At 55.2% G+C, this 22,470-nt stretch overlaps 10 protein-coding genes across 10 annotated transcripts; 5 read left to right on the top strand and 5 right to left on the bottom strand.

Annotated features, from left to right (window-relative positions):
* Positions 1 to 1,424: 1,424 nt before the first annotated feature.
* On the top strand, positions 1,425 to 2,075 carry BAUCODRAFT_144415 (uncharacterized protein; the record flags this gene model as incomplete). The annotated part of the gene is made up of 2 exons (XM_007673799.1): positions 1,425 to 1,488; positions 1,540 to 2,075. The coding sequence occupies 2 exons, from the start codon at positions 1,425 to 1,427 to the stop codon at positions 2,073 to 2,075; spliced, it is 600 nt and encodes a 199-aa protein (XP_007671989.1).
* Positions 2,076 to 2,706: 631 nt separating this feature from the next.
* On the top strand, positions 2,707 to 3,263 carry BAUCODRAFT_29180 (uncharacterized protein). The gene is made up of 2 exons (XM_007673800.1): positions 2,707 to 3,021; positions 3,087 to 3,263. Exon 1 carries the CDS (start codon positions 2,793 to 2,795, stop codon positions 3,006 to 3,008), a length of 216 nt encoding a protein of 71 aa, XP_007671990.1. The 5' UTR covers positions 2,707 to 2,792; the 3' UTR covers positions 3,009 to 3,021; positions 3,087 to 3,263.
* Positions 3,264 to 3,283: 20 nt separating this feature from the next.
* On the bottom strand, positions 3,284 to 4,384 carry BAUCODRAFT_118535 (uncharacterized protein; the record flags this gene model as incomplete). Its single annotated transcript, XM_007673801.1, has 1 exon — positions 3,284 to 4,384. One exon carries the CDS (start codon positions 4,382 to 4,384, stop codon positions 3,284 to 3,286), a length of 1,101 nt encoding a protein of 366 aa, XP_007671991.1.
* Positions 4,385 to 6,152: 1,768 nt separating this feature from the next.
* BAUCODRAFT_20832 (uncharacterized protein) lies at positions 6,153 to 6,819 on the top strand (the record flags this gene model as incomplete). Its single annotated transcript, XM_007673802.1, has 2 exons — positions 6,153 to 6,201; positions 6,266 to 6,819. 2 exons carry the CDS (start codon positions 6,153 to 6,155, stop codon positions 6,817 to 6,819), a joined length of 603 nt encoding a protein of 200 aa, XP_007671992.1.
* A 595-nt stretch (positions 6,820 to 7,414) lies between these two features.
* Positions 7,415 to 8,956, bottom strand: BAUCODRAFT_29184 (uncharacterized protein). Its single transcript, XM_007673803.1, has one exon. It carries the CDS (start codon positions 8,888 to 8,890, stop codon positions 7,598 to 7,600), a length of 1,293 nt encoding a protein of 430 aa, XP_007671993.1. The 5' UTR covers positions 8,891 to 8,956; the 3' UTR covers positions 7,415 to 7,597.
* Positions 8,957 to 9,125: 169 nt separating this feature from the next.
* On the bottom strand, positions 9,126 to 10,503 carry BAUCODRAFT_29188 (uncharacterized protein). Its single transcript, XM_007673804.1, has 2 exons — positions 9,796 to 10,503; positions 9,126 to 9,567 (listed from the first exon to the last, which is right to left on the bottom strand). The coding sequence occupies exons 1-2, from the start codon at positions 10,405 to 10,407 to the stop codon at positions 9,538 to 9,540; spliced, it is 642 nt and encodes a 213-aa protein (XP_007671994.1). The 5' UTR covers positions 10,408 to 10,503; the 3' UTR covers positions 9,126 to 9,537.
* Positions 10,504 to 13,170: 2,667 nt separating this feature from the next.
* BAUCODRAFT_153226 (uncharacterized protein) lies at positions 13,171 to 15,468 on the bottom strand. Its single transcript, XM_007673805.1, has 8 exons — positions 15,308 to 15,468; positions 15,169 to 15,243; positions 14,879 to 15,109; positions 14,531 to 14,654; positions 14,383 to 14,475; positions 14,013 to 14,330; positions 13,709 to 13,962; positions 13,171 to 13,638 (listed from the first exon to the last, which is right to left on the bottom strand). Exons 1-8 carry the CDS (start codon positions 15,407 to 15,409, stop codon positions 13,309 to 13,311), a joined length of 1,527 nt encoding a protein of 508 aa, XP_007671995.1. The 5' UTR covers positions 15,410 to 15,468; the 3' UTR covers positions 13,171 to 13,308.
* A 349-nt stretch (positions 15,469 to 15,817) lies between these two features.
* Positions 15,818 to 16,693, top strand: BAUCODRAFT_118540 (uncharacterized protein; the record flags this gene model as incomplete). Its single annotated transcript, XM_007673806.1, has 4 exons — positions 15,818 to 15,946; positions 15,969 to 16,088; positions 16,137 to 16,348; positions 16,408 to 16,693. 4 exons carry the CDS (start codon positions 15,818 to 15,820, stop codon positions 16,691 to 16,693), a joined length of 747 nt encoding a protein of 248 aa, XP_007671996.1.
* A 1,309-nt stretch (positions 16,694 to 18,002) lies between these two features.
* BAUCODRAFT_29193 (uncharacterized protein) lies at positions 18,003 to 19,803 on the bottom strand. Its single transcript, XM_007673807.1, has 2 exons — positions 18,156 to 19,803; positions 18,003 to 18,088 (listed from the first exon to the last, which is right to left on the bottom strand). The coding sequence occupies exon 1, from the start codon at positions 19,381 to 19,383 to the stop codon at positions 18,475 to 18,477; it is 909 nt and encodes a 302-aa protein (XP_007671997.1). The 5' UTR covers positions 19,384 to 19,803; the 3' UTR covers positions 18,003 to 18,088; positions 18,156 to 18,474.
* Positions 19,804 to 19,941: 138 nt separating this feature from the next.
* BAUCODRAFT_29194 (uncharacterized protein) lies at positions 19,942 to 22,382 on the top strand (the record flags this gene model as incomplete). Its single annotated transcript, XM_007673808.1, has 3 exons — positions 19,942 to 20,332; positions 20,389 to 22,008; positions 22,069 to 22,382. The coding sequence occupies exons 1-3, from the start codon at positions 20,274 to 20,276 to the stop codon at positions 22,379 to 22,381; spliced, it is 1,992 nt and encodes a 663-aa protein (XP_007671998.1). The 5' UTR covers positions 19,942 to 20,273.
* Between the last annotated feature and the right edge of the window lie 88 nt (positions 22,383 to 22,470).

The raw sequence follows: 22,470 nt of genomic DNA on the forward strand, positions 1-22,470 counted from the left end.
ACCCTTCCCTTTTGCCCTTGACAACCAGCCCTTCCGGGATCGTTTCAGTAACATTTATAACACACGTTGGTATGAGATATCCTGCTCGTCTCGCTCACCTCGTTTCCCGCCTCTTCTCTGCCGTTCTTCGAATATAAATCCGCCTTGCACCGCTTCATGCAACATTCCTTCAAGTCAAGTTTATCCTGGCAGCACGCGTACCCAATGGGCGTTATCCTCGCTTGACAGCTCCTTTTCTGGAGTTGTCATGCAACAGGACTGGGCCATGGCATCCGGGAAAGAAACCGCACCAATGCACGGCGCGACGACTAACCGCATGGGCAGCAGCAAATGACAGCTTCGACTTCGGGCAGGTGGGCATCTGACCATGATCTGGAGGATTCAACCGAGCCTAGCAACGTTCGATTGGGCCCGAAACAACGATGACTGGTCCGGGGATGTTTCTGATCACGCCGCAGGCTGAAGCAGCTGAGGCCGCACCCCCTGCAGGCTGCCCGATCTCGAACTGCCTCGAGATGATTGGCCGTAGCACAACGGCGCGTACTCGCAAGCACGCAACTTGGCAGACGCGTCGTGTGCTGCTCTTGCTGTGAGTGCCTCACCACCTTAGGCCACCACGGAGCCATCGCCGCGAACGACTTTTGCCTTGCAGACGGAAAACCCTCGCAAACGCGAGACTCTCACTACGTCACCGGAAGTTCACAAGCTCCAGATGCTTGGGGGTTATTACGGCGGGGAAGAATGAGGAAGAAATGCGTCTTCCTATTGGTCTATGCGGACAATAATGTGTGCCGTCGTCCAGCCACGGCCTAGATTCGTGGAGGAGCTGCAAAACGTACCCTGCTGCACTCTACGGTCTGAATTCAAGTCGCCGATGCGTTCAGCAGCACACTCGTATGCCGGGTGAATTCACAATACCTGGCATGGAGGGGGGCCATTCGTCGTCGGAACGCCCGATACCTGCGGCCAATCCCTGTTTTATCACATCCGTCAATCCGCCGGAGCTCGATTGACACTGCGACGCATTCCTCTCCGCCAATGGATCGATGAGAGCTCGCCTTTCACTCGCTGTCGACGAGAGTTCACGCAGCTTGCGAGCAATAGCTTGACGCCACCGCTTACCGTGCTCCACGCCACCGCTTACCGTGCTCCACGCCACCGCTTACCATGCGATGATGCCGGGCGAAAACAGGAAATGCGAAACGATTCTCAGGTGCACAGCGGGCATGTGAAAGGAAGTGTGTTTTCTCATAACGCTTTCGGGCCCGGCGCAGCTCCTTTGCACAAGTCTTCCGCATTTTATCTTACTTGTGGAATTCCCACCACTGAAGGTTGACGGTTATCCTCCTTGACATACTACGGCTCAGCTACGCATCCAAATTTGAGCTATCATACCGCAAACATCTTCCGAACGCATGCACAGGATGGCAAGCCTACGTTCCACAGTTTCCACGGGTTGCACGCCGAATGCACGTATGGATCGGCAGAGTAAGCTGCAGCCGTAACAAACACGCTTCGAACGCAGACTTACAAGCGTAGATGCTATATCACGGTCGTCCTCGGCTGCCAGCTCGCAGGGCGACAGTCAGACTCGGAGCTCTTTACTGTCTCCGACACAACGCGGCCCGCACGATGCCTCCCTGAGTGGCCCTAGGCCGCTTGACAATTGCCCTTCTCCGCGCAGCAGTGTCGCTACACCTGCTGGAGAAGACGTGCCATCGCTCGAGGATGACAATAGCATCTCAGGCAGCGACTCCGCCAGCATGAGAACGGATGCCGCGAGCCTGCCCACGGCCGGCACGTTGGATGAAGCGGGCAATGTTCCTCTACAACGGGCATATACCTCTAACGTTCGGCAAACGCTGAACGCACAGAGATTGGCCTTGCACAACCATCTCGCCAATGCAGATATTGACGGCGATATTGACCCTTTCGAGCATTACTCAATGAGTAAGATGGTGGGCGCCTCTGACGACCCATGGTCAGTGCCAAAGATGCTTTTCGGCGAGTCTCGCGTGTCGCACAATGCGCACTTGGCGTCGTGGCTTGCAGACGTTGATCGTCTTTTCACTTGATCTACGCTACGCACTCATTGAGCGTCTGTCGACAGCTTGTGTCCTGCGACCAATGTTCCTAAGCAAGCGAGCTAATGGACTTCATGCCACGTCTTGTTAAATGAGGCGTAAAGGGGTCGACATTTGGGCGGTGTTGAACATATCAATGGCGGTGGCAGAAGCGGACCAGATCGCCAGATGGCAGAGAGTGGCGCAGCCGCGCCTCTCTGCCATCATCAGGCACTTTTGCACAGCTTGTCAATAGGTAATACGTATACCGGCTTTCAAACTCAGTCGTGGCTATCCAATCGTATTGTACTTTCCGAGCCTCATACGGCGGCCTAGCTTCCAAGTTTGTGCATCGCGCCCGCTTGCGAACCATTATTCTCGCACCTTGTCGGCCCTTGGAGTCATGACCCTAGCACTGGCACACCGGCTTGCGTGCGGTCCCGAATGTCGTGAGCGCACAGCCCTAAGGGCAAGCGTGCATGCCGTGTGACAACGGACGCATCACTGCTGTCTTTGTCAGAGCTCACCTCACCCCCAACGACAATATGCATTATCAAACATCTTCTGCCAACATCAGAGAGTCTGCATGCTCGATATGTGATACAAAGCGGCACGTCGGCCAGACAGGGTCATGAAGTAAGCCCGAGTGTCTTCGAGACCTTAATGCACTAAAACCTGTAAGGAAGCGCATTAATGTTCAAATCAGCAGCAGAATATGAGTTCATCGAAATGGCTAGTGGGCACATGTCGCCAAGCAATGCTTTCGAGGAAGGTTCATGTACAGCTTCCTCTCGGCATGTCAACATCACGGATTGCAGGGCTCAGAGGACATGTACAAGCGGATTATCTATTACCGACAAGCGCAAAGTACCCGCTGGTGAATCGTATGTTCTGAACCGATGCTGGAGAAGCAACGATACCTCCGGAGCTGTCGCCTTGCCATGATAACGGGCCTCAAGTGGGTGAACAACACGTTACCGGAACGCAGTATCGCACACCGCTGACAGCCTCGTACTCGCTCAGCCTCGAGACGACAGCAATGCAAACCACCAAACGCTCAGAGTTTACCAGACTAATGCCAGTCGGTCACCAACGCGGCCACAGCAGACGTCTGCATGAGCGATGAGTATCCACTATCGTGTAGCAAACTGTTCGCAGCCAATCAATCAATGGGTGCAACGATGTGAAGGCTGCAAAGCAATCGTAAACGCCAGCTCCGCTCACGGTTCAATCAGCAGCTTGCGCAACGTCCTTGCCACCTTCTCCGTGGTTGTGTTATGATGCAGTCCCAGACGCTCGGTCAGCACAAAAGTATCGACGGGGCCGACAATTGCGGCGAGTGCCTTTTCCAGCTCGCTGATCGCGCGTTTCTGACAAGCGCTGCAGTCTTTGCTTGTTGCCGAGGAGCTTTGAGCGGCTCCGATGGCTATCTGCGGAGGCGTAAAACCGCTCAGGAGCCCATCATGCAGCATGAAGTCGTTGTCATCAATGGTGAACTCGAAAGGGGAGCTGCACCGAGACTGTGCTTCCCACAAGAATCGTGGACTGTCTTCACCATGAATCGTCTCCATGGAGTCGATGCTGGGTATCTCTAAGTCTGGAGGAGCATGAACGTTCCATATGTGCGCCGATAAGTGGTCTTTACGAATGAAGTGTTTTTCTACGCCAAGCCGAGCGCAATATGAGCATTCATGCATCGCAAGCTGTTTGTGTGCTGTCTTATGCCTCACGAAGGAGTCCCTCCGATAGTAGCTCTTCGTGCATCCTTGCACAGGGCAGATATATTGCCGGTGAAACCGCTTCTTGGCATGTCGTTCCAGATCTTTAGATGTCCGAAACGAGCCTCCACAAACTGTGCATGCAATGATACGACCCCGACCAGTCGTGCTTGCATCCCGGCGAGAAGGCACGCTGGATCTGACTGTGCTTCTACTGCGTCCGCTGCGACTTTGCGTAAGTGGCAATGGGACATCGCTGGGAAGTCGGCGGCGGTCGTCAACATCGAACGGCCCTTCTCCGCGACCTCGGCCCAACGGAGCCATCTCTGCGGAATACCGATGCGATTGCGTTGGAGGTTCGATAGGGGTGGCTCGAACAGTGGCAGGTGATATGCTTGCATTGCTATTTGCACTCGATACATCGAACGACGGCTGGTACAAAAGTCCCGAGTCACAAGATGCGCCGGCGCCTCCCCACTGGCTTCCCAAGCCATCGAGTAAAACGTTGTTTTGCCATGGTCCTTGTACTCGTTCCGGGTCAAGGTTGGTCGAGATGAAAGTTTCCTCGTTGCCATTGCTGATAGGTACTGAGAGCACCGACATCGATCCAGAGGCACGATAGGTCAGGTTAAGAGAGAGAAGAAAGCGGAAAGCAGACAGAGATATAATGCGGTAGGAGAGAGGGCAGCATATCAACGTAAGAACATTGCAAGCGGCGTGATCCGGGCGTAACGCCAGGCTGGGTAAGCCGGGTCAAGCAGTGCCATCCTAGTGGACGGATGTCCTGCGGGTGTACTGTTGTATTAGTGCGACCAAGCAACTACATGGTCACCCGCAGCACCGCCAAAGGCAACAACAAGCCGTTGGCCGACAAGCTGGGTATGAGGCTTCAGCTGGGCCTTGGCATTGGCTGGAGCTCTCATTAGATGCTCACCACAAAGCCCTTCTACCCAGCTAGAGTGTTTGCAGTTTTGGCGATGCCTTTTGCAACCTCAGAAGTTATATGGTTGTCGAGAGCAGAGCAGGTCGGTTGCTGCTCGAAAGTCCGCCTGCGATACATTGACCGTTCAGCAAAATCTCTCCCGGACCGTGAATGATTTTCAAGATGCCTAGGAGCTTCACTGGATGCTTAAGAGATCGCACCCTCTCGATCTGGCCTGCTCGGCGCAACACGGCAGGTGAGGGCCCCGCAGCGCCTGCAAAAAACGAACAGGCTGCCCATCGCTGACGTACCCTCCACACGACAACGACGACGGGGAGCTCCACTACGGGATACTTGGACTGCTCCTGCCAGCGCACACAGCAGGCTCCAAAGCCCATTGGAGGACTGGTGGACGCTAAGTGCACTACGTGCATGACTGGTTAGGTCCTTTCTGGGTATGGTCCGATTGAGGCCGCCCTTCTGCACGGTTCTTGCACCGCCTCCGGCCAAGCTCGTAGCAACCATTTGGTCGGAGGCCTGATAGTCATTGTCATCCTGTCACGCGATTCGGTCGGGAGAATGCCCCGGTGCTCTGGGCAGACCGGCCGTGCAAAGGCTTCCAGCTTGGCTGCCAGGAGCCTGCAGAGGAGCCGGCTGCGAGCAAGAGCACCACCGCCATCGGTCAAGCACGTCAGATCGAATGGCGCTCATGGAGCTATGACCCCGGGACCATCCTGCGACCCTGTGACTTCGGTGCGCCGGCGAACATAGGGACGGAGACGAAGATTGCGCGTTTCAGGTACGCTTTGCTTAACTCTGCGCGTCCGGGCCCGGAAAATGCAGGGACACTCACCGCCTGGAGCAAAGAAATGGCAAGCATGTGGACCTAGAAACGACGGGCGTGAGAGAGTCGTGGGTCGCCGCTGGTCTGTCGACTGGAACTCGAATGTGTGGCAAAATTCGGCGCTCACATCTCCAGCCCCACTCGTGTCACTAAGTAGGTCCTTAGGGTCAAAATTACGATTGCTGTCTGTGGTAAACGAAGGAGGCATATTGGCGATGCGGGAAACGAAGGTGTCCCACGGCCAGGCAGAGGTCTACATTGCCAGACCAATGGCGCACAGGGCTTGGCACTCGCAAGATGGCACTCAATCGAGCTGCACTGTCGCGGAGTAGGTTGTCCATGACTTGGCGTCATCCTGCTGACTGTGATTGTCTGCGTTGTGGTCTCCAATCCAGAGCATACCCCCACCCCTTTCGTTCCTTGCTCTCCGCAAACACAAGGCAATGTTCTGAAGCTATTTATCACATCAGATCTCGTGCTGCGCTTCTGCTCCAGCTTTCTGTCAACTCACCTTTCCGCTACCGTTTTCCCTCAGACTCCTTAATAGCATCACGTCCGGCTTGCCAAGCCCCGAGCACGTCGCCCAGTACGGCAAGCACGCAAAAATGACTTCGGCTCCAGATCTAGCTCGTGGCTTCGTACAATTTTCGCTGCGTACGATTCGCCCCTTGTAGATCCAGGTGAACCTGACTTTCGTGTTGCTGACTTCCGTTCGTAGATGGCGAGGCACAAGCGCCACCAGCTCAAAGTCACCAAATCGGGGACGCACATAGCGCTGGAGACAATGAAACTTACAGCTCTACAACACCGGCTAGCTCTGAGGACATTGCTTGTGCGCTTTCAGAACTCTCCTTCGACACAGACTCCACGGGTGGTGCTAGCGTTCAGCCTGCGCTAGACGAGCTGCCGCCGCTTGAGTACGACGATGACCGCTCGGAAGGCGACGCTGCCAGCGCGATCACCGACAATGAGAGCATCGTGTCGTTCGGCACGGCGGATGAGGGAGGAAACATACCTCTGCAGCAGGTCGTTGCGGCGAACAGGCCGCAGCCGCTGCATGAGCATAATCTCGTTCTCCGCAACTTACTCGCGGAAGCTGCTGCAGACCAAGACGGCGCGCTACTTGAGCATCATCCATTGGCCAGGATGCTGATCTCGAAAGATGACGCCTGGTCGACGCCAAATGCGCAATTCGGCGAAGGACGCGCAGCGCACTCCGCCCACCTGACAGTGCTTGTGTCGGACGTTGGGAGACTTTATCCACATGCTTGATAGGCACAGCGGAAACCCAGTTTAACAGGGTCGGGGACCGAGCGCCTTCGAGGTCTGATCGGTTGATGATAATGTCAACACAATATCCCTTAATTGACTTGGCGTTTGCGGTGATATATCCGTGGCGAAAGGACTACACTCGAGATCTGGCTCATGGTCCACGGTCCGACAGGTTGATGGTGAGCAGGACTTTAAATATCCAAGATATGAGCGACGACGGCTTCCCTTTATTCTCCCCAACAGGATGTGAGGTCGCCCTTGGCGCTATCTGATTCGGTGGCGGAGTCGAGGGCACCACTGCACGCACGCTCTCTTTAGGCGCAGCACGCGCAGCAGCCCTTGTCAAATGCAAGCTCAGCCCCCACATTGCGAACCATGGCAGCTGCTGGCTCCTCACGTCGCTTGTGGTCAAGCAATATTGCAAGCATACTTCGTCATGTAAAGATGAAAGCGGCGTTAATGTTGGTCAATTGACTTTGACATCAGCGGTGGCACTTGCACGGACAGCGTCACGCTCCGTGTGCCCAGAGGGCCTTTCGCTTGGCTTCTTAAGCACATGTATAATCACGGGCACACTGCATGCAAATGTCATCCCGGTCATAGAGAAGGTGTGATTGATTGAGACATGCTATACAAGCGGCCGTCCACCAGTTACGGCCTTCGAAGCAGAGCCGAAAGCCGTTAACACCCTGCTGTAACAGTACAAATTGCCCTGCTCTTATGCAGACTAGGTTCTTCCTTCCCATCCATAACGCCATGGATGAACAAGCACAAGATCTCAATGTCGCTGCTTCGTCCGGTCGAAGCTCTCCAGCACGCTCTGCGCCATCGCATTCTTCGAAGAGCCCTCCTTCTTACCGTCGCCCTCTGCAGCCAACGCACCATGCTGCTCCTGAGACTGCTCACCAGCGCCCAATAGTCCATGTTTCTGCGCCTGGAGTTTTACCTGCGACTGGTTCACCGTCCCATACACGCCCATAGCCGTCGCAATCATCGAGCCGATATCGCCCACATTACCCGGCACGACCACAGACGTGCCTTCCTTCGCCAATTTGCCGAAAGCATCGACGTACTTCTCCGCTACGGAAAGCGACACAGCGCCTTGAGCGGACTGCTGACCTGCTTCTATTGCACGCGCGACTGCATCGATACCCGCCGCCGTTGCCTTGGCTTTCATTAGGATAGCCTCTGCCTCACCGGATGCGGTGTTGACTTGCTCCGCCTTGATAGCCTCGGAAGCCAGAATGACGGACTGCTTGCGTCCTTCGGCAATGTTGATCGCGCTCTGTCTCTGACCCTCCGAATCCAAGATCTCTGCTCGCTTACTCCGCTCCGCTGTAACCTGCCTGTGCATAGCCTCCACCACAGGGTCAGGCGCATGTATGTCTCTGATCTCGTATCGCAAACACCTCACGCCCCAGTCCGCTGCCGCCTCGTTTATCGCTTGCGTGATATTGGTATTGAGCTGCGCTCGCTCCTTGAGCACATGGTCCAGCGTCAACTGGCCAATCTCCGACCGCATCGTCGTCTGCGCGAGTTGGCTGATGGCGTAGTCTGCGTCCTCGACTCCATAACTCGCCTTAAACGGATCAAACACACGCGTATATAGCACACCATCGAGCTCCAAAGTCACGTTGTCTGCAGTGATTGCAGACTGAGATGGTATTTCCATAGCATTCTCCTTCAGGCTCTTGACGTACGCTATCCGGTCGAGGATGGGTATAAGGATTGCCAGACCAGGCTGTAATATGCGGTTAAATCTACCCATGCGTTCCACGATCCATGCTGTCTGTTGCGGGACGAATTTGATGATGGTGTTTGCAGGTAGGCTTTGCCGCTGGAAGTAGTTGCTCGGCGGGCCGCCAATGGTGGATGAAGAGCGAAACAGGCTTTCTCCCGGCGTAGGAAGGGCAGTTGGAGGCGTGCTTGAAAAGGCTGCCCGCTGCGCAACGCATACTATTGGGTGGCGTGAGTTGTGCAGAGCAGCGACCGAGCGGCGTGAGATTGCTGGCGTGCCCACTGACAGAATGGTCGTCATGGCGGGCTCAACTGCGGCCGAGCCTGGAGGCATGTCGATGTACTGTAGGTTTTGTGCCCAGACTTAATAAAGAAGGAGCATTAATACATATAGCATAAGAACCTCGCAAGGTCTCGTGAGCTGGGGAAACTGTTACAGACGAGCTTTGACCATGCATATCGGAGAATCTCGGGCCGGTGTGCCTTCCGAATGGAAAGTCGCGTACAAGCACGGTTCGAGAGCAGAACGGTTATATAGTAGTTTGACCGTCTCTCGACTGTCCCGTTCCACCTCCTTGGAATCTACAAGCAACGCATACCTCCCCATACTGTAAGGCAAGCTTGTCCTCGCCCAGACGACCTCAGCTTGCCAAACGACTGCTCTGATCGCTCATCCTTCGTTCAAGAATAGGATGATCTCCTCAGCACTGCACCACCCTGACCACTCAGCAGACTCTATAATTCCTCCTCTTCATTCTCGAAGGTGAAGACGAGCTTGCTGTTCGCAGTGATACCGACCTCGCCCACAAACATACTGTGACCCAGCTGACGACCTTCGACAGTGATGCATGGCTTATCGGTCTGCTGCACTGACATCCCGGCTGCTTTGCGCACGGCGCGGATGACGGCAGCGATCTTCATCTCTTTCGACACCTCAACTGAATGAACCACACCATTTGCTATCACCAATTAGCGGACTGCTCAGCCAAGGGAAGGTTGACTGTACTCACGGTAGGTGACCTGGACACTGAACAGTGTCTTGGCGTCCTCCGTGCCAAGGAACTGGCGACGCGCCTCAGCTTGCATCAGCTCTTGCACCTTCTGCGTCAGATACTTGTTGCCTTGCTCGAGCACCGTGGTCCGGCCCGTCAAAGCAGTGACCTCGTGCTTCAAGCTGGCGATCACAGTCATGGTGTCGTCGTTCATCTCGTCGTTACGGAAAGTTACTGACTTGGCAAGAACAGCATGCTTGGCCAGCGTAGCGGTGCCGTCGATGATGGTCGGGTCGCTCTTCGTGCCCTGAGCAGCAGCCTTCACGCAGGCGGAATGGGTGGCTTCCGAAGCCTTGGCGTCGAGCTTAGGCTTGGAGACAGAAGCAGTCGTGATCGTGGCTGGCGGTGTTTGCGCGTTAGGAAAGTCTGAGCTCGGCATGGCGGAGGTGATCGGCTTGTTTGCTGGTATGGCTGCTTCTGCAGGCTTTGCCGTCGCTTTTGACGGGATGGTATTCCCGTCCAACGGACCGATGATCCCACCAGTCTTCTTGGTAGCCGCAGTAGCCGCAGACGGCGTTCCACACCTTGCCGTGACTGGGGCATCTTCAGTAGTCGTTCGGTCAGTCATGGCAGCGACCGCCGGCGCATTTCTAACCGCAGAGCCGAATATCGGAGCCTCTACGACTTGTGCAACATGTACCTTAGCTTCGCTGTTGACTTGGGGCTTGATAGTAATTACAGCAAACGCGGGCTTATGCTCAGCAGCGGCACTTGGTGCCGTGTCCTCTGACTCAGCCGGAGCGGTCGAGACAGAGTTGGTGGCAGTGGTCGGAGTCGGCTTATCTGGTGACTCTGCCATTGTGACACGCTTGACAGCGCCCGTTCCAGCTTTAGTGCGAAGGTGAGGTGGAAGCTCTCCGGCAGTTTTGCTGATCGTACTATTGACCTGAGCCATTTGGCGGTCGAGCAAACCAATGACTTTGTCTTGCTTCGCTAGCGTTGCTGTTGGTTCTGGCTTTGTTGTTGCAACCTTCTCCGGCACTGTGATTGGCCTTGTAATGGAGGAGGTCGGATTGAGGGCCGGGGTCAATGTGAACGCAGGCACTGATGGCATCGTGGAAGTGAGGTCGACCTTCTTCTCTACCACAGCCGGACGGGTATGGAGTGATGCGAAGTTACCCCATTCAGTCCTCGATGCGGACTGAGACTCAGCGCGGACCGGAGCCGCAGACACTGGAGGAGTGAAGCTTGGAGAACGATACGCAAACGGGCTGGTACGGTGGAGCATATCGCGTGCTGCGGCGGAGTCACGCGTGGATGAACGAGAAGACACGCTGTCGCTGTCGCGTTTTCTTAGACGAGACCGACCTTTCCCGCCACTGCCGCGCGTAGCGCTGAGCATGAACTCGCGTGCCTCCTGTAGCTTAGATTAGGACCAGATTTTGCAGCACGAAGTCATAAGCAGAATGAGGTCGTCTGACGCACCTTCAAAGCTGCGTCGTTACCTGTAAGAAAGGGGCCTGGGTTAACGTTCATGTTCCGCTCGGCAAGGGCTGGAGGTGGAGCTGCCATCTTCAGCGGTGACACGTTTATGGGGTGGGAGTGAGTTGTTGGTGACAGCGGAGTGATTGGAGCTTTGGTGGGCGTCCTTCGATCCGGTGCAGCTGGCGTGGAGCGATCGATAGTGGGCGAGCGAATGGTGACGGCGGCCTTTCTCTCCGGAGCGGCGCCGCTAGGCATTGCCATCCGGCGAGCTGCGACCGCAGCCATGACGTCTGCGTCGCTCGCCATGGCCGTGTTGGTCGAAGTTACGTTTGTAGTCAGTTGCAGTGAGGGACGAGTGACCGCCAATAGTGAGAGCTGGTCTTAATGTAGCGGTAAAATCGGGTGTTGTTTTGTTTGTGTATGCGACCGAGTTGGGTGAGGGTCAAGCTTGGAACATGCTCCAGCTATCGGAAGGTCTCCGAGCTTAAAAGTGGTCGTGCCTTCCCTAGATGGAACATTCGGGTAAGGTAGCCTCACATCCTGGGTCTAGTAAGGGAAGCAAACAAGCATTGCTCCGTCGCTCTGCCCACATAGAGAATGGGAAGAAGAACTTACAGAACTTGCTTCACAGCATCCAGCAGCTAATACTGCTTCTGGTGTTGGCTAGGCGGCGCAGCTGAATCCACCTGGCAAAAGGCAGGCGCGTAGGACTGTCCCATGGTCCGTGACATTCAAATACGGTCATGAATGGTAACCATCCGGTGTATTGCAGCCTAGTTTGAGCGAACATTGCTCGCAAAGAGCCATTTCGTCGACTGCTCGACGTCATCAAGACTAATGACCAGCACAGGGACTCTGTGGCTACCTTGAAAATGCGTGTGCAGCTGAAGAACCCGGCTTGACAAGCGCCAGCTATCTTCGGGATGACTTGCTGGAAGAAGACTGCTGGCCTTCTCGAAGACGCCGGCAGTCTCTACGCTCCGTACTTGACCGATTGAACCCTCAGTCCGCCTCACGATCAATGCCGACGCACCAGCCGGGCACATGTGGATCCGTACAGCAACCCGTTAACGCCGAGGTTCGGTGCATTGACGACTGTGACCAGCGTCAGAATCCAGTTCATGAGGATCATCATAGCGGTAGACGGTGATACCAACCCTCGTAGACACCCAGGATTTGATTGCTTCATCAGTCTGTGACGAGAGCCCGCTTGAAACAGGGTCGATGGGTCCTTTGAGATGCGTTCGAAGGGAGCTTCGTAACACCTGGCAGCAACAACTTCACGAACGTTCCTGCATTACTGGGATGGCCAGCACAGTCCAGGTGGCCGTGGCAACCACCCGGACCCGATGACCCGTGATCCCGCCCCGCATGGCGCAATAAGTCGGAACAGGCCTGTCTGCAGTACAGCGGGCGTTGAGAACGGCCATAGAGCCTACCCGGACAGGCCGGGTTTCTTATGAGGTTGCAGCCAGAAGTCATTAGCCGCGCCAGTCACCTGCGGATGGCGAAGGATCGAGGGTAAGGCGCACAATGTAAAGAGCCAGGCTCCCTAGGACGCGTCTTGCCAACACCTTGAAATATCAATAGTACTTCGGGCTACATTATCCTGCTACGTGTGGTCGCTGTCTTGCAATGGCTACGGACCAAACACGGAGCATGCATGCGTGCTCGTTGCATGTACAACTATGCCACCAGGTACCGATCTAGTTGTTGAAAGGAGAGCGGCTAACGAACGGAATAGCTTTCAATACGACAGGTCGCACTTCAAGAGACTCGGGACCAGTACTGACTCCTTATCAGCGTCGATCTGTGCAGCCTCGCGCGCTCGTCCTTATCGTTGCGTAGCGGGCAGTGGAGGACGCAGGTAGATTGTAGATTGTGCATCGACTGTAAGTCGTAACAGATATTATTCGGATTCGCAGTACCCAAATTATCTGACTACCAGCGATGCAGGTGCATGATACGATTGAAAGAAGGAGCAAGTCCTGGAGTTATGTGAAGGAACCTACCTGGGGCCAGCAAGTGTGAAGTGCTGTCTTGGCAAGTCTACGAGTCCTTTGCATGACACCGGAGACACCGCTTGGCGCTCTCGCGCCGGTTCCTTTACAATTCAGCTGACTTCCTTCTCATGTGTTACAATTGCTCCATGTAGTGCTCCACTGCAGCCCAGATGTCCTACCCGGGTAGTCAAGGGGCTAGGCTCGGTACACACAACTCCGCTGGACGTCTCACTACTCATCGCTGCTCTACCGACCATGACCGGCCACGATCTTTACTGATTGATCCCAGTGTTTCCGAGAAACACCACAAGGATGCCACAATAAGCCGCCGATGCGCCAAAGAGCTCAGCCCTTTTCGCAGTGGTTAGCGACGAGATCGCCATGCCGAATATCAACACGATCAACACGCCAATCGCATCTAGCGGACTCTGCCGGCGGCCCATGTTCATGACTTTGTACAGGATTACAACAGGCAACACGGGCAAGGCAAATACTGCAATAGTGATAATGATGTTGACGAGCGCATCGACCCGGGCTGGCGAGAAATAGTGGATATCGCCATCTGTGCACTTCTTGCGCAGTTCCGCCGTCAGGGACATATTCTGCAGCATCGAGTAAGCGAGCCAGTGGAACAGTCGAGTAAGGCATGAAACGCTGCTCTTGCTTGCTTACCTGAATCCAGCTCCGCCCGAAGCACTTGCGACGAAAGCCATCGAGTCCGGAAAGACAATGTTCGATGAATCCGTCGAAGCCTGAGCTCTCCCGCCTATTACGAAGAGTGACGATGTCTTCTTTCCAACGAATAAAAGCTGCTTCCTTCTGTATGACTGGCTCATGGTCGCGGAACCACGTGCGAACGGTCTCATAGTCCCGATTGGCCGGTCGTTGCAAAGCCATGGTTTCTTTAGTTTTGAGCAGTAACTCATCTCACTACTGTCAACACTGGTCACATCTACCACAATCTTCGCATACTCACCGTACTGAATCAACTTGCTGCACAGTTTGCGCAGGAGATCTGGATGAGTGCATTTTATGTCAGGCGGATAGAACCCTGCTGCGAAGTCCTTTGGCGACTGAATTTCATCCCTCCATTGGTTCTCCAGCTTGGCATCCTTACCGTGGCCTCGATCCCAGGCATTGTGCTTCTCCAGTCCCAGACCTAGGAGACTCAGTTCGTTCTCCAGCACTGACAATACCCGACAGTGTAGAACCCCAAAGCCGCGGTATTGCAAGAAGTTCCGGTCGCTGGCTTGGAACACAGCTACCTGATCATAGCCTTTGGAGCTGTGGTTCACTACTAGCGGTCAGGTGAACACTAGCATTAATCATCTATCTAGTCAACATACAAGGTATTGGCAATGACGTATACTGATCCGGTGGCCGCAATTGTCGATCACCGTCGGCCGAGCTCTTCAAGAGAATACGGAGCAGCCACATGTCTGTATCGAGACCTCGACATCAATGATGATTCAGAAACGGACTCATCGAACGTACTCTTCCGCTCTGAAAGCTTTCCGGACTCGACATCGCCTGGTGTATTTGCACTATCTGGCGACAGAGGCTCATCGGGCTTCTCATGAATTTTGGACTTGATAGCATCGTCCGACATCTCGTAAAACTAGCCTAGTGTAAACTTGCATTCCAGCAGTTTCGGCCAGGACTGACTCAGATGTAAAGCACGGTCGATCGCTTCTTTTTGTTCATGACGACCGCTAACCGTGGATTCTAATCTAGTCCAGGACCAGCATCACAGCAATGGTACGCCCTCGTACGCCGGTGAAGCAGTTGCCAGCCGATAAGCTTCAAGCCTGAGATGGGGCGTGGGGCGCAATGCATGCCAACGTATTGGTGGCTTGCAGGTTCCACCACGTGGACTGGAGCTCCCTCGTTACTAGTAACGTCTCCTTCCTTGATCCACGCCCCATTGCTGTACGGTCTGCCGGTCGACTCGATCTTCAGCTTGTACCTCCAAAAGCCGTTCCTGTACTCGCGTTTAGAGACCTTACAGTACTGCGGCCTGCCGCTGCTGTCGACCGTACGGACACGGTCGTTGACTTCGAACTCAGCTTCGACCTTTGCATATCATCAGCACATCCTGCTTGCTGACTGACAGCAGATGGAGGAGCACTTACAGGAGCACTTTCGCTCCACGGCACACGGTAGCTCTTCTCCTGGTCCGTTGTTTCCTTTGCCTGAGGCAAATCAGGCTGAGGAACCGGTCAGCTGTCGCCCATCAGTAGCCCCAGTTGGCATGCATCGCGCTACACTGACCTGTTTGTGGTCTGGCGTGCAATTTGTAAGCGAGAACGACGTTTCGATAGGAACAAGATGCAGTTTGCTTCTGAGAGGCTGAGGTAAGGACACCGCGGGCATTATTTATATGTGCAACAAGCAACGTTTGCCGGGAGGCTTTTGTCAAGATGAAAGCAGCGGATAATTGCCGATCCTGAGAGCACGCCAAGGGTGAAGTACCTTCCTCGCCAAATCAAGATGCCTTCAACAATTTCATGCATTCATCATAGCGCGGGCGGCAAGGCAACAAGGCGAAGCAAGCAATGGCGCTTTACAGCCGGGCAGGGGCGGTGGCTTCGAGGCTTTGATGGTTCAAGAGCTGCCGCTGATGACTCGTGCCGTACTCCCAGTATCTCTCAATCCCCACGCGTGGCCGTTGTGCCTAGTAAAGCTGCACCTTATATCTTCCAAAGCTTTCGCGCCGCTCATCTGCTTACAGTTGCTTGTCGCTTGCCACTAACTTACCTCTCCCGGTAGGTCGCAAACACAATGGCTGCAACTGAGACACAATCAAAGGAGTACAACGGCTGTGGAGGCAACTTGGTGCTGTCATCCGGAAAGGCTAAGGCTGGTGATAAGGACCACACGGACTGTTCTCGAAGCACACCAACAACACCAGTAACCAAACCAACATATGCAGGTGGTTTGGGATACTGCTGTTTGCAAGAAGCTCCAAGTACCCTACACATACCGCAAGGTCGCCGCGCTCATTGTTCACTGGGCCGATTATCTGGACACCCAGCTTCCTTGCGGGGACGAGGTACGTGCAACTGCGCGCTGTCCTGGTGTGACTGTTAACCGTCCCCAGATACGCGATTTGCAAGATGTGTTCACCAATCAGTATCACTTCAAGACTAAGACGTTGATTTTGGACGACAAGATCAACCCACAACTCAAGCTACGGAGTGGCATTGACCAATTCGTCCTGGAAAATGAAGGTCCGCATCACTCAAACCTGCTTATTGTGTACTACACCGGCCATGGCAGAGATAGTGGCGCAGATGGATTGACCATCATTGGGTGAGTTTGGAATCGCTTCTCCATCTTACGCTCGTAATGTTGACATGTGATGTGCACAGTGAACGGCAAATGGGATATTCTGATTTCTTGGCCTTGTTCAATGCAAGTGCGAACTGGAAGAGGGCCGAAGAAAGTCTGGTCAACGAGGCGCATGCTGATGTCCTTACCATCTTAGACTGCTGTTGCGCCGGCAGCATCATGAAGGGTAAGCCGGCGGAGGATGCACGGACCTATGAGGTCCTTGCTGCAACACCCAGAAAGAAAGCCACCGAGGCACCAGGTCCGTTGTCGTTCACTAGAGCGCTCATTGACGTGCTCAAAGCGTCGGCTGAGAAGCCCGATTAAGCCTCGTTCTCAACTTATGAGCTCAACAATCGGATCATGGCACGCCGGAGAATCAGTACTCACACCTTTTCCCACGAAATCCTAGAGACAGTCATAGACATATCCGGTTAGCACCTCTCAATCCTGTTCAACCACCGGAGAGTCCAGTAGCAGCTCGCCAGGCCGCACACCTAACAATTCGACTCTGTTTCAACGGTGTTGCTTCTCTGAACAAGAAGCAGGTAACAAGTCTTGCGGACAAGCTTGCAATCGGTGCTGTCAGTGCGAATCTTGGCATTAGCGGTATCGAGTGGGTGGAATTCAGATCAAGCAGCCGCATGTCGAACTATGCTCGAGTTGTGGTGTCCATCAAGAAAATCCAGCGGCGCTGGCGGGAGCGGAGACGAATCCCCACAGCGAAGCGGCAGCGGGATGAAGAAGCAGATCAAAATGCTCAACTCGATAAGCGCGTCAAGATGGACCGGTCAGATCAGTCGCTTATGGACGTGGAGAAGTGTATTCCGTTGTCACCACCAATGTCGACCGCAAGTCAGCCACTATCGCCGACGAGAGTACCATGATCGCTCCGTACTGGCGAAGCTGCTCGTGGGACTTGGGCCCATGCCAGCACCTGCACTTTATATCTATCACATGTGTCCCGCCATCAGCGACTTCTAGAGGCGGACGTCAACTGAAAGCACATGCAACACGCTCTGGGGCGCAGTCTCTTATCACGATCGACTAATTGTGCGCTGCATGCGCTTGGGGACGAAACCTATGGTTTTGTTGCACTCCGACAGTAGTTTGGTAAGTTATTCACAGGGTGCAAACCAGAACGGTGCGTGATCGTCCAAAGAAGCTCACAAGGTTTTCACCCACACGGCAGCCGATGGTGCGCAGCGTCGCTAAATTTCAGCTTCCGTTTGGCCCCCAACAACATTTCCAAGTTAGTGCTTAACCACAAGGAAACTCGCACTTGAGAAAGTTTGGGATCCTATACCCTACGAACCCCATCCAGTCGGGTTCTGCGTTGCTACACTGTCGATAGTATATAAGTTTGCGTCTCCAATCGTTCGTCTCCATAACGCCTACATCTATGCATCCTGGTCGTCCCACTTCACTATGAAAACACCCCTACGGGTAGCGGTGCTGCTGGCGTGTCTTCTACTGGTCATTGCCCGTGCACAAGTCGGACCTCAAGCAACGCAAATCCCAGCTTGCGTCGTACGTGTGTCTCAATGTAGTAGTCATGCCAGCAATAACTGATGTGGCATAGGCCAGCTGCGACCCAGCTGCCATAGCCTCCGTCAACTGCACAAACGCGGATCAATACTGTCACTGCGTGCGCCAGAATGGCATCCTGTCGAACATAACACAGTGCGCGGATCGGACTTGCGTCAACCCGAGTGCTAGCATCTACAGTATGTCAATCCTACCGTACCGGACGCTTGTTCTTTGCTAACCGGAGACAGCGTTTACCTACCTTTTCGGCCAAGTCTGCGCTCAATTCAACATCACTGTACCGATTTTGGGCAGCAACTCTTCCACCAACGGGACGAACGTGACTTTTACCGCCCCGACAGCGACGATTACACCTTACACTGGGGCAGCGAGCGACTTTGCGGCTGATGTTCCGCAGATAGCGGTAACGGCTGCCATGGTGGTCGTGGCAAGCATGTTGCTCGGCGCGCTTGCTTCATGAGACTGAGTCCTTGTGGCAGCGCGTTGAGGATTGCTTGATGCACTCCATTGAGGAATACGTGGCCATGTAGACTCTGTGGGTATCATTCAAAGCAGAATCTCTAGAGCATAGTCTGCACAGACTGCACCGTCGTCTCGATCGCGCGAGCCAACTCTGTGCCGTCCTGCCAGACTCCATCATGCGTGCCGTGGAGGTCAACCACTCGAAGTTGTCGGTCCCCTGGCTCGGTAGACCACCCTTGCCGCTCCAAAAGGTGGCGTTGAAGGTCCGGTTGCTCAAACTCTACGAGCTCGTCCTCGAGTGAATGTGCCAGGACGACCAACCTGCCATCTGGCCAGCTGTCTTCGAAGTCGACATACCTGGCGGGACTGGCTGCAGCCCATGTTGCTTCATCCGATCCGAACGCGTTTTTGACAAAGTCCCGGTAGATCAGTTGGTCACTGTGATCACTGACAAGCGCTGGTAGATCGTACACGCCTTCGACTCCAAGGATTGCTACGGGTGGAACGACATTGAGCTCGAGTGCAAACGTCGACTCATACTGAGCACCCCAGTATCGCTTCATCGCTACTTGCAATGCCAACGTCGCTCCGCAGGAATGGCCCACTAGCACGTATCGATCATCAAAGCGGAAAGTCTCCTGAAGGTGAAGGAGCGCTGCAAGGATGTCGTTGATGTGGTCCGGATGTCTCGCGTTCCTAGCCGGATCCGATGGGTTGGACGGGCTCTGTGGATGTGAAGGGTAAGGCGAGAGCCGGTAGTTGATCGATGCCAGGCCTGCGATGCTCTCCGCCACCGGCGATCGTAGGAGGAGTTCCTGTGCCTTGCGAAATGACGACGAGTCTATCTCCGGATCTCGCCATGCACCACCGTGGATGAAGACCACCCATACCTGCTTCGGGTCGTGTGTTGTAGGCCGCGGTATGCAAAGCTCCAACGTGTTCGCGATCGAGTCATCTGAGTACTGTATGTCTCTACGGTATTGTGGAAACCCGTCGGCGTCGGACATGGTCGCCAACACATGCACATACGGATGGGGTGGATGGGTCTCGGCCAGACTCATATACCTGCCGACAGACGCAAAGCATATGCAGCTTGGGCAGAACCGTTGCGAGATCAGCAATCTGACAGAGTCATGTTTTCCGACAGTACGGACGGCAAAGAGTTACGCCATTGGATCGTCAGTTCGATTGAAGGACTACTGAGACCCTTCGAGATCGCCGTAGCTCTCATCTCATTATCGCCAGTGCGAGTCCCTGCCTTCCTAGCCGCCGTTCGGCTCGAGTGGACTTGTGAGCATGTTTTCGCCATTCGGCAAGCACGCAGCACTTGCCGAGACATAGTGGTTGTTTCCCCGTGACCGTCTCATATAGAACCTTTGTGCATACTGAGCTCTCCCCCATGTGCTGCCACACGGATAAGCTCCTCGTCATAGTTTGATCTGAAACGTCTCCAAGACACCGGCGGCGCTCGTCGGGCAGCATTTGTTTCGTGCACGGGCCAGTATTGCGTCAACGTGCATTGCAAACAAGCCTCTGCGCGACGTTCCTTCCCTGCACCAAGCCTCACCTGCCTTGCGGGACATGCGCTTGCTCGCCTACTCTCTCTTTCTCCGACCAGCGCAACTCCACGCTGATCGCCACCTCATCCATCACGAATCTTCACATCAATCCGTCCACTCATCGGCGAACACTAACTCGACGTCACCAGCCAAGGCGGTAGCAGGTAGAGGCGCGGAGTGGCTGTACCGCCCCACCACTCTACCACTGCCAAGTCACTCCGTCCCACCTAAGCCGAACAGACTTCGCGACCCTGTGTAAACCTAATCAGCTTCCTTTCTCAACCTAAACCGAGCCGTTGCAACCGTAGCAGACTGTGTCTTAGACACCGCCATCCATCATGTCGAGCTACGCGGCGTCAAGATATACCGACGATGAGCCCCGCCGCTATCACAGCGTGTAAGCCGATGCTTCACTCTCTTCATGAGAATATGCCTTTGCTAATACGGCGACAGCCGCACACGACCGCGTGAGCGCGACGAGCCGGAGTACGTGAGGGAGGAGACGTACATTGAGCGCGGCAAGGGACCCGGTCCACGCGACCTCGTCTTTCGTGGACGGGAAGATGACAGCGTTGAGGACATCCCGCGTGATTTCCCACCACCAGGACGGGACTATCGCCGGTCCCGAGACTCCGACTACGATGCTCCGCCGCGTCGTCGCGCCCAGAGCGCACGTGGTAGTCGGTATGGCGATTACGACGACTACTATGACAATGACAGATCTACCGCGTATGGTGCCGCTGGTGGAGCCGCTGCCGGATATGCTGCAGGGCGTCGGAGAGACCGCGACAGGCGCCGGCCCAATGACCGCGACTACGAGTCCGACTACTCCGACTCGCCGCCGCGCCGCGAGCGCAAAAAGTCTGGTATTGGCGAAGCTCTGGAAGGCCTAGGTCTCGGCGGTCTAGCCGGCGCGTTTCTCGGCAAGAAGGATCGCGACGATTCGCCTGATCGTCGCTCGACCAGATCACGCTCACGCGCACGTAGCCGCCGGTATGACTCTGACGACAATGACCGCAGCCGCTCTCGGCCGAGTGATCGCAAGCAGACTGAGCGAAAGTGGGCGCAAGCTGCACAAGCTGCGCTTATTGCTGGTGCTGTGGAAGCGTTCCGTGCGCGCAAGGAGCCCGGACCGTGGACAGGCGACAAAGGAAAACGCATTGCTACTGCTGCATTCAGCGCTGGTGGTATCGACGGGCTGCTAGATCGCAACCCGGACGAGAAGAGCAAGCGCCACTTGGCGGAAGCCGTGTTAGGCGGTCTTGCTATCAATCATGTTGCCAACGGACCCGTTTCCAAATCCCGTGGGCGTGACCGTGCTTACTCTCCGGACGCCGCGCCTCGTTCTCGAAGCCGCAGTATTATCGATCGCTTACGTGGTCGCTCGGCGTCTCGTGGTCCTACGGAAGCCGGCGATGGAGGCGGCGGGGGCGCAATAAAGGGCTTGCTGGCGGGTGGCGCGGTCGCAGCCGCTGGCAAGGCAATCTATGACCGCGTGCGCTCGAAATCTCGCAGACGCCGCTCACCTTCTTCTTCGAGCGCAGACTCGTATGTCCCCTCCCGCAACCGTCGCCGAGATATGCGTCGCTCACCGCCTTCAGATATGGACGATCGGAGCTCTCGTCGCAGCGGAGCTACCGGACGCGGCGGACGTCGCGATCGCGATCGCGATATGAGTAGCCAAGCTAACGGAAACGGCAATGGAAACGGGAACGGTGGCGGGGGTGCACGAGATGGTGAGCAGCGTGACGAGCAGCGTGCCGATGCGAAGCGCGAGGAAAGTGAAAGTAGTAGTACTACCGACATGGAGAACAAGCGCAAGCATATGCGAGGGAAGGAGCTGTTGACGGCGGGACTGGCTACTATCGCTACCATTCACGCCGCCCACGGTGTCTATTCCAGTATGGAAGCACACGAGAAGCGGCATCGACTTGTGGCAGAGGGTGAAATGACTCCTGAGGAAGCGCGGAAGAAGCAAACGAAAGCCTGGGTTCAAGACGCTGCGGCTGTCGGTATTGCAGCGCTGGGTATCAAGGGTGCTTTCTCCGAGTGGAAAGAAATGAACGAACAGAGGTATCATATCCCTATCGTTCAGATTCGGAAGGTGACTTGCTAACCATTGCTCTTGCTTAGGCGCGAGATCCACGAAATTGAGAAGCGCAAGCGCGAACGAACGAAGAAGCGCGAGGCGAAGCAGAAGCAAGAGGAGCAGGAGCGGCAAGACCGCATGATGCAAATGTGGGGCCAGAATCCCATGATGGCCTACGGGATGTCTAACGGGCAGATGCCGCAAATGCCCATGTACCCGCCTGCGCTTCAGATGCCTCAGCCGCAGATGTCTCAGCCGCAACAAGGCGGCGGTGGTGGCGGCGGGGGAGGTGGCGGGCAGAGGCCTCAACCGGATCAGAGCGGCAATCCGTATGCGCCGAGACAGGAAGGTCGCTAGGTTAGCATACTCCTTGCTGCTGCGTGGGAAGCCGCTGACAGTGCTGTCTGTCATTGCGTAGGCGCGTTTTGGTCGGCAAGCGCATGAAA

The sequence above is a fragment of the Baudoinia panamericana genome (assembly GCF_000338955.1).
Source record: "Baudoinia panamericana UAMH 10762 unplaced genomic scaffold BAUCOscaffold_1, whole genome shotgun sequence".
Taxonomy (NCBI): domain Eukaryota; kingdom Fungi; phylum Ascomycota; class Dothideomycetes; order Mycosphaerellales; family Teratosphaeriaceae; genus Baudoinia; species Baudoinia panamericana.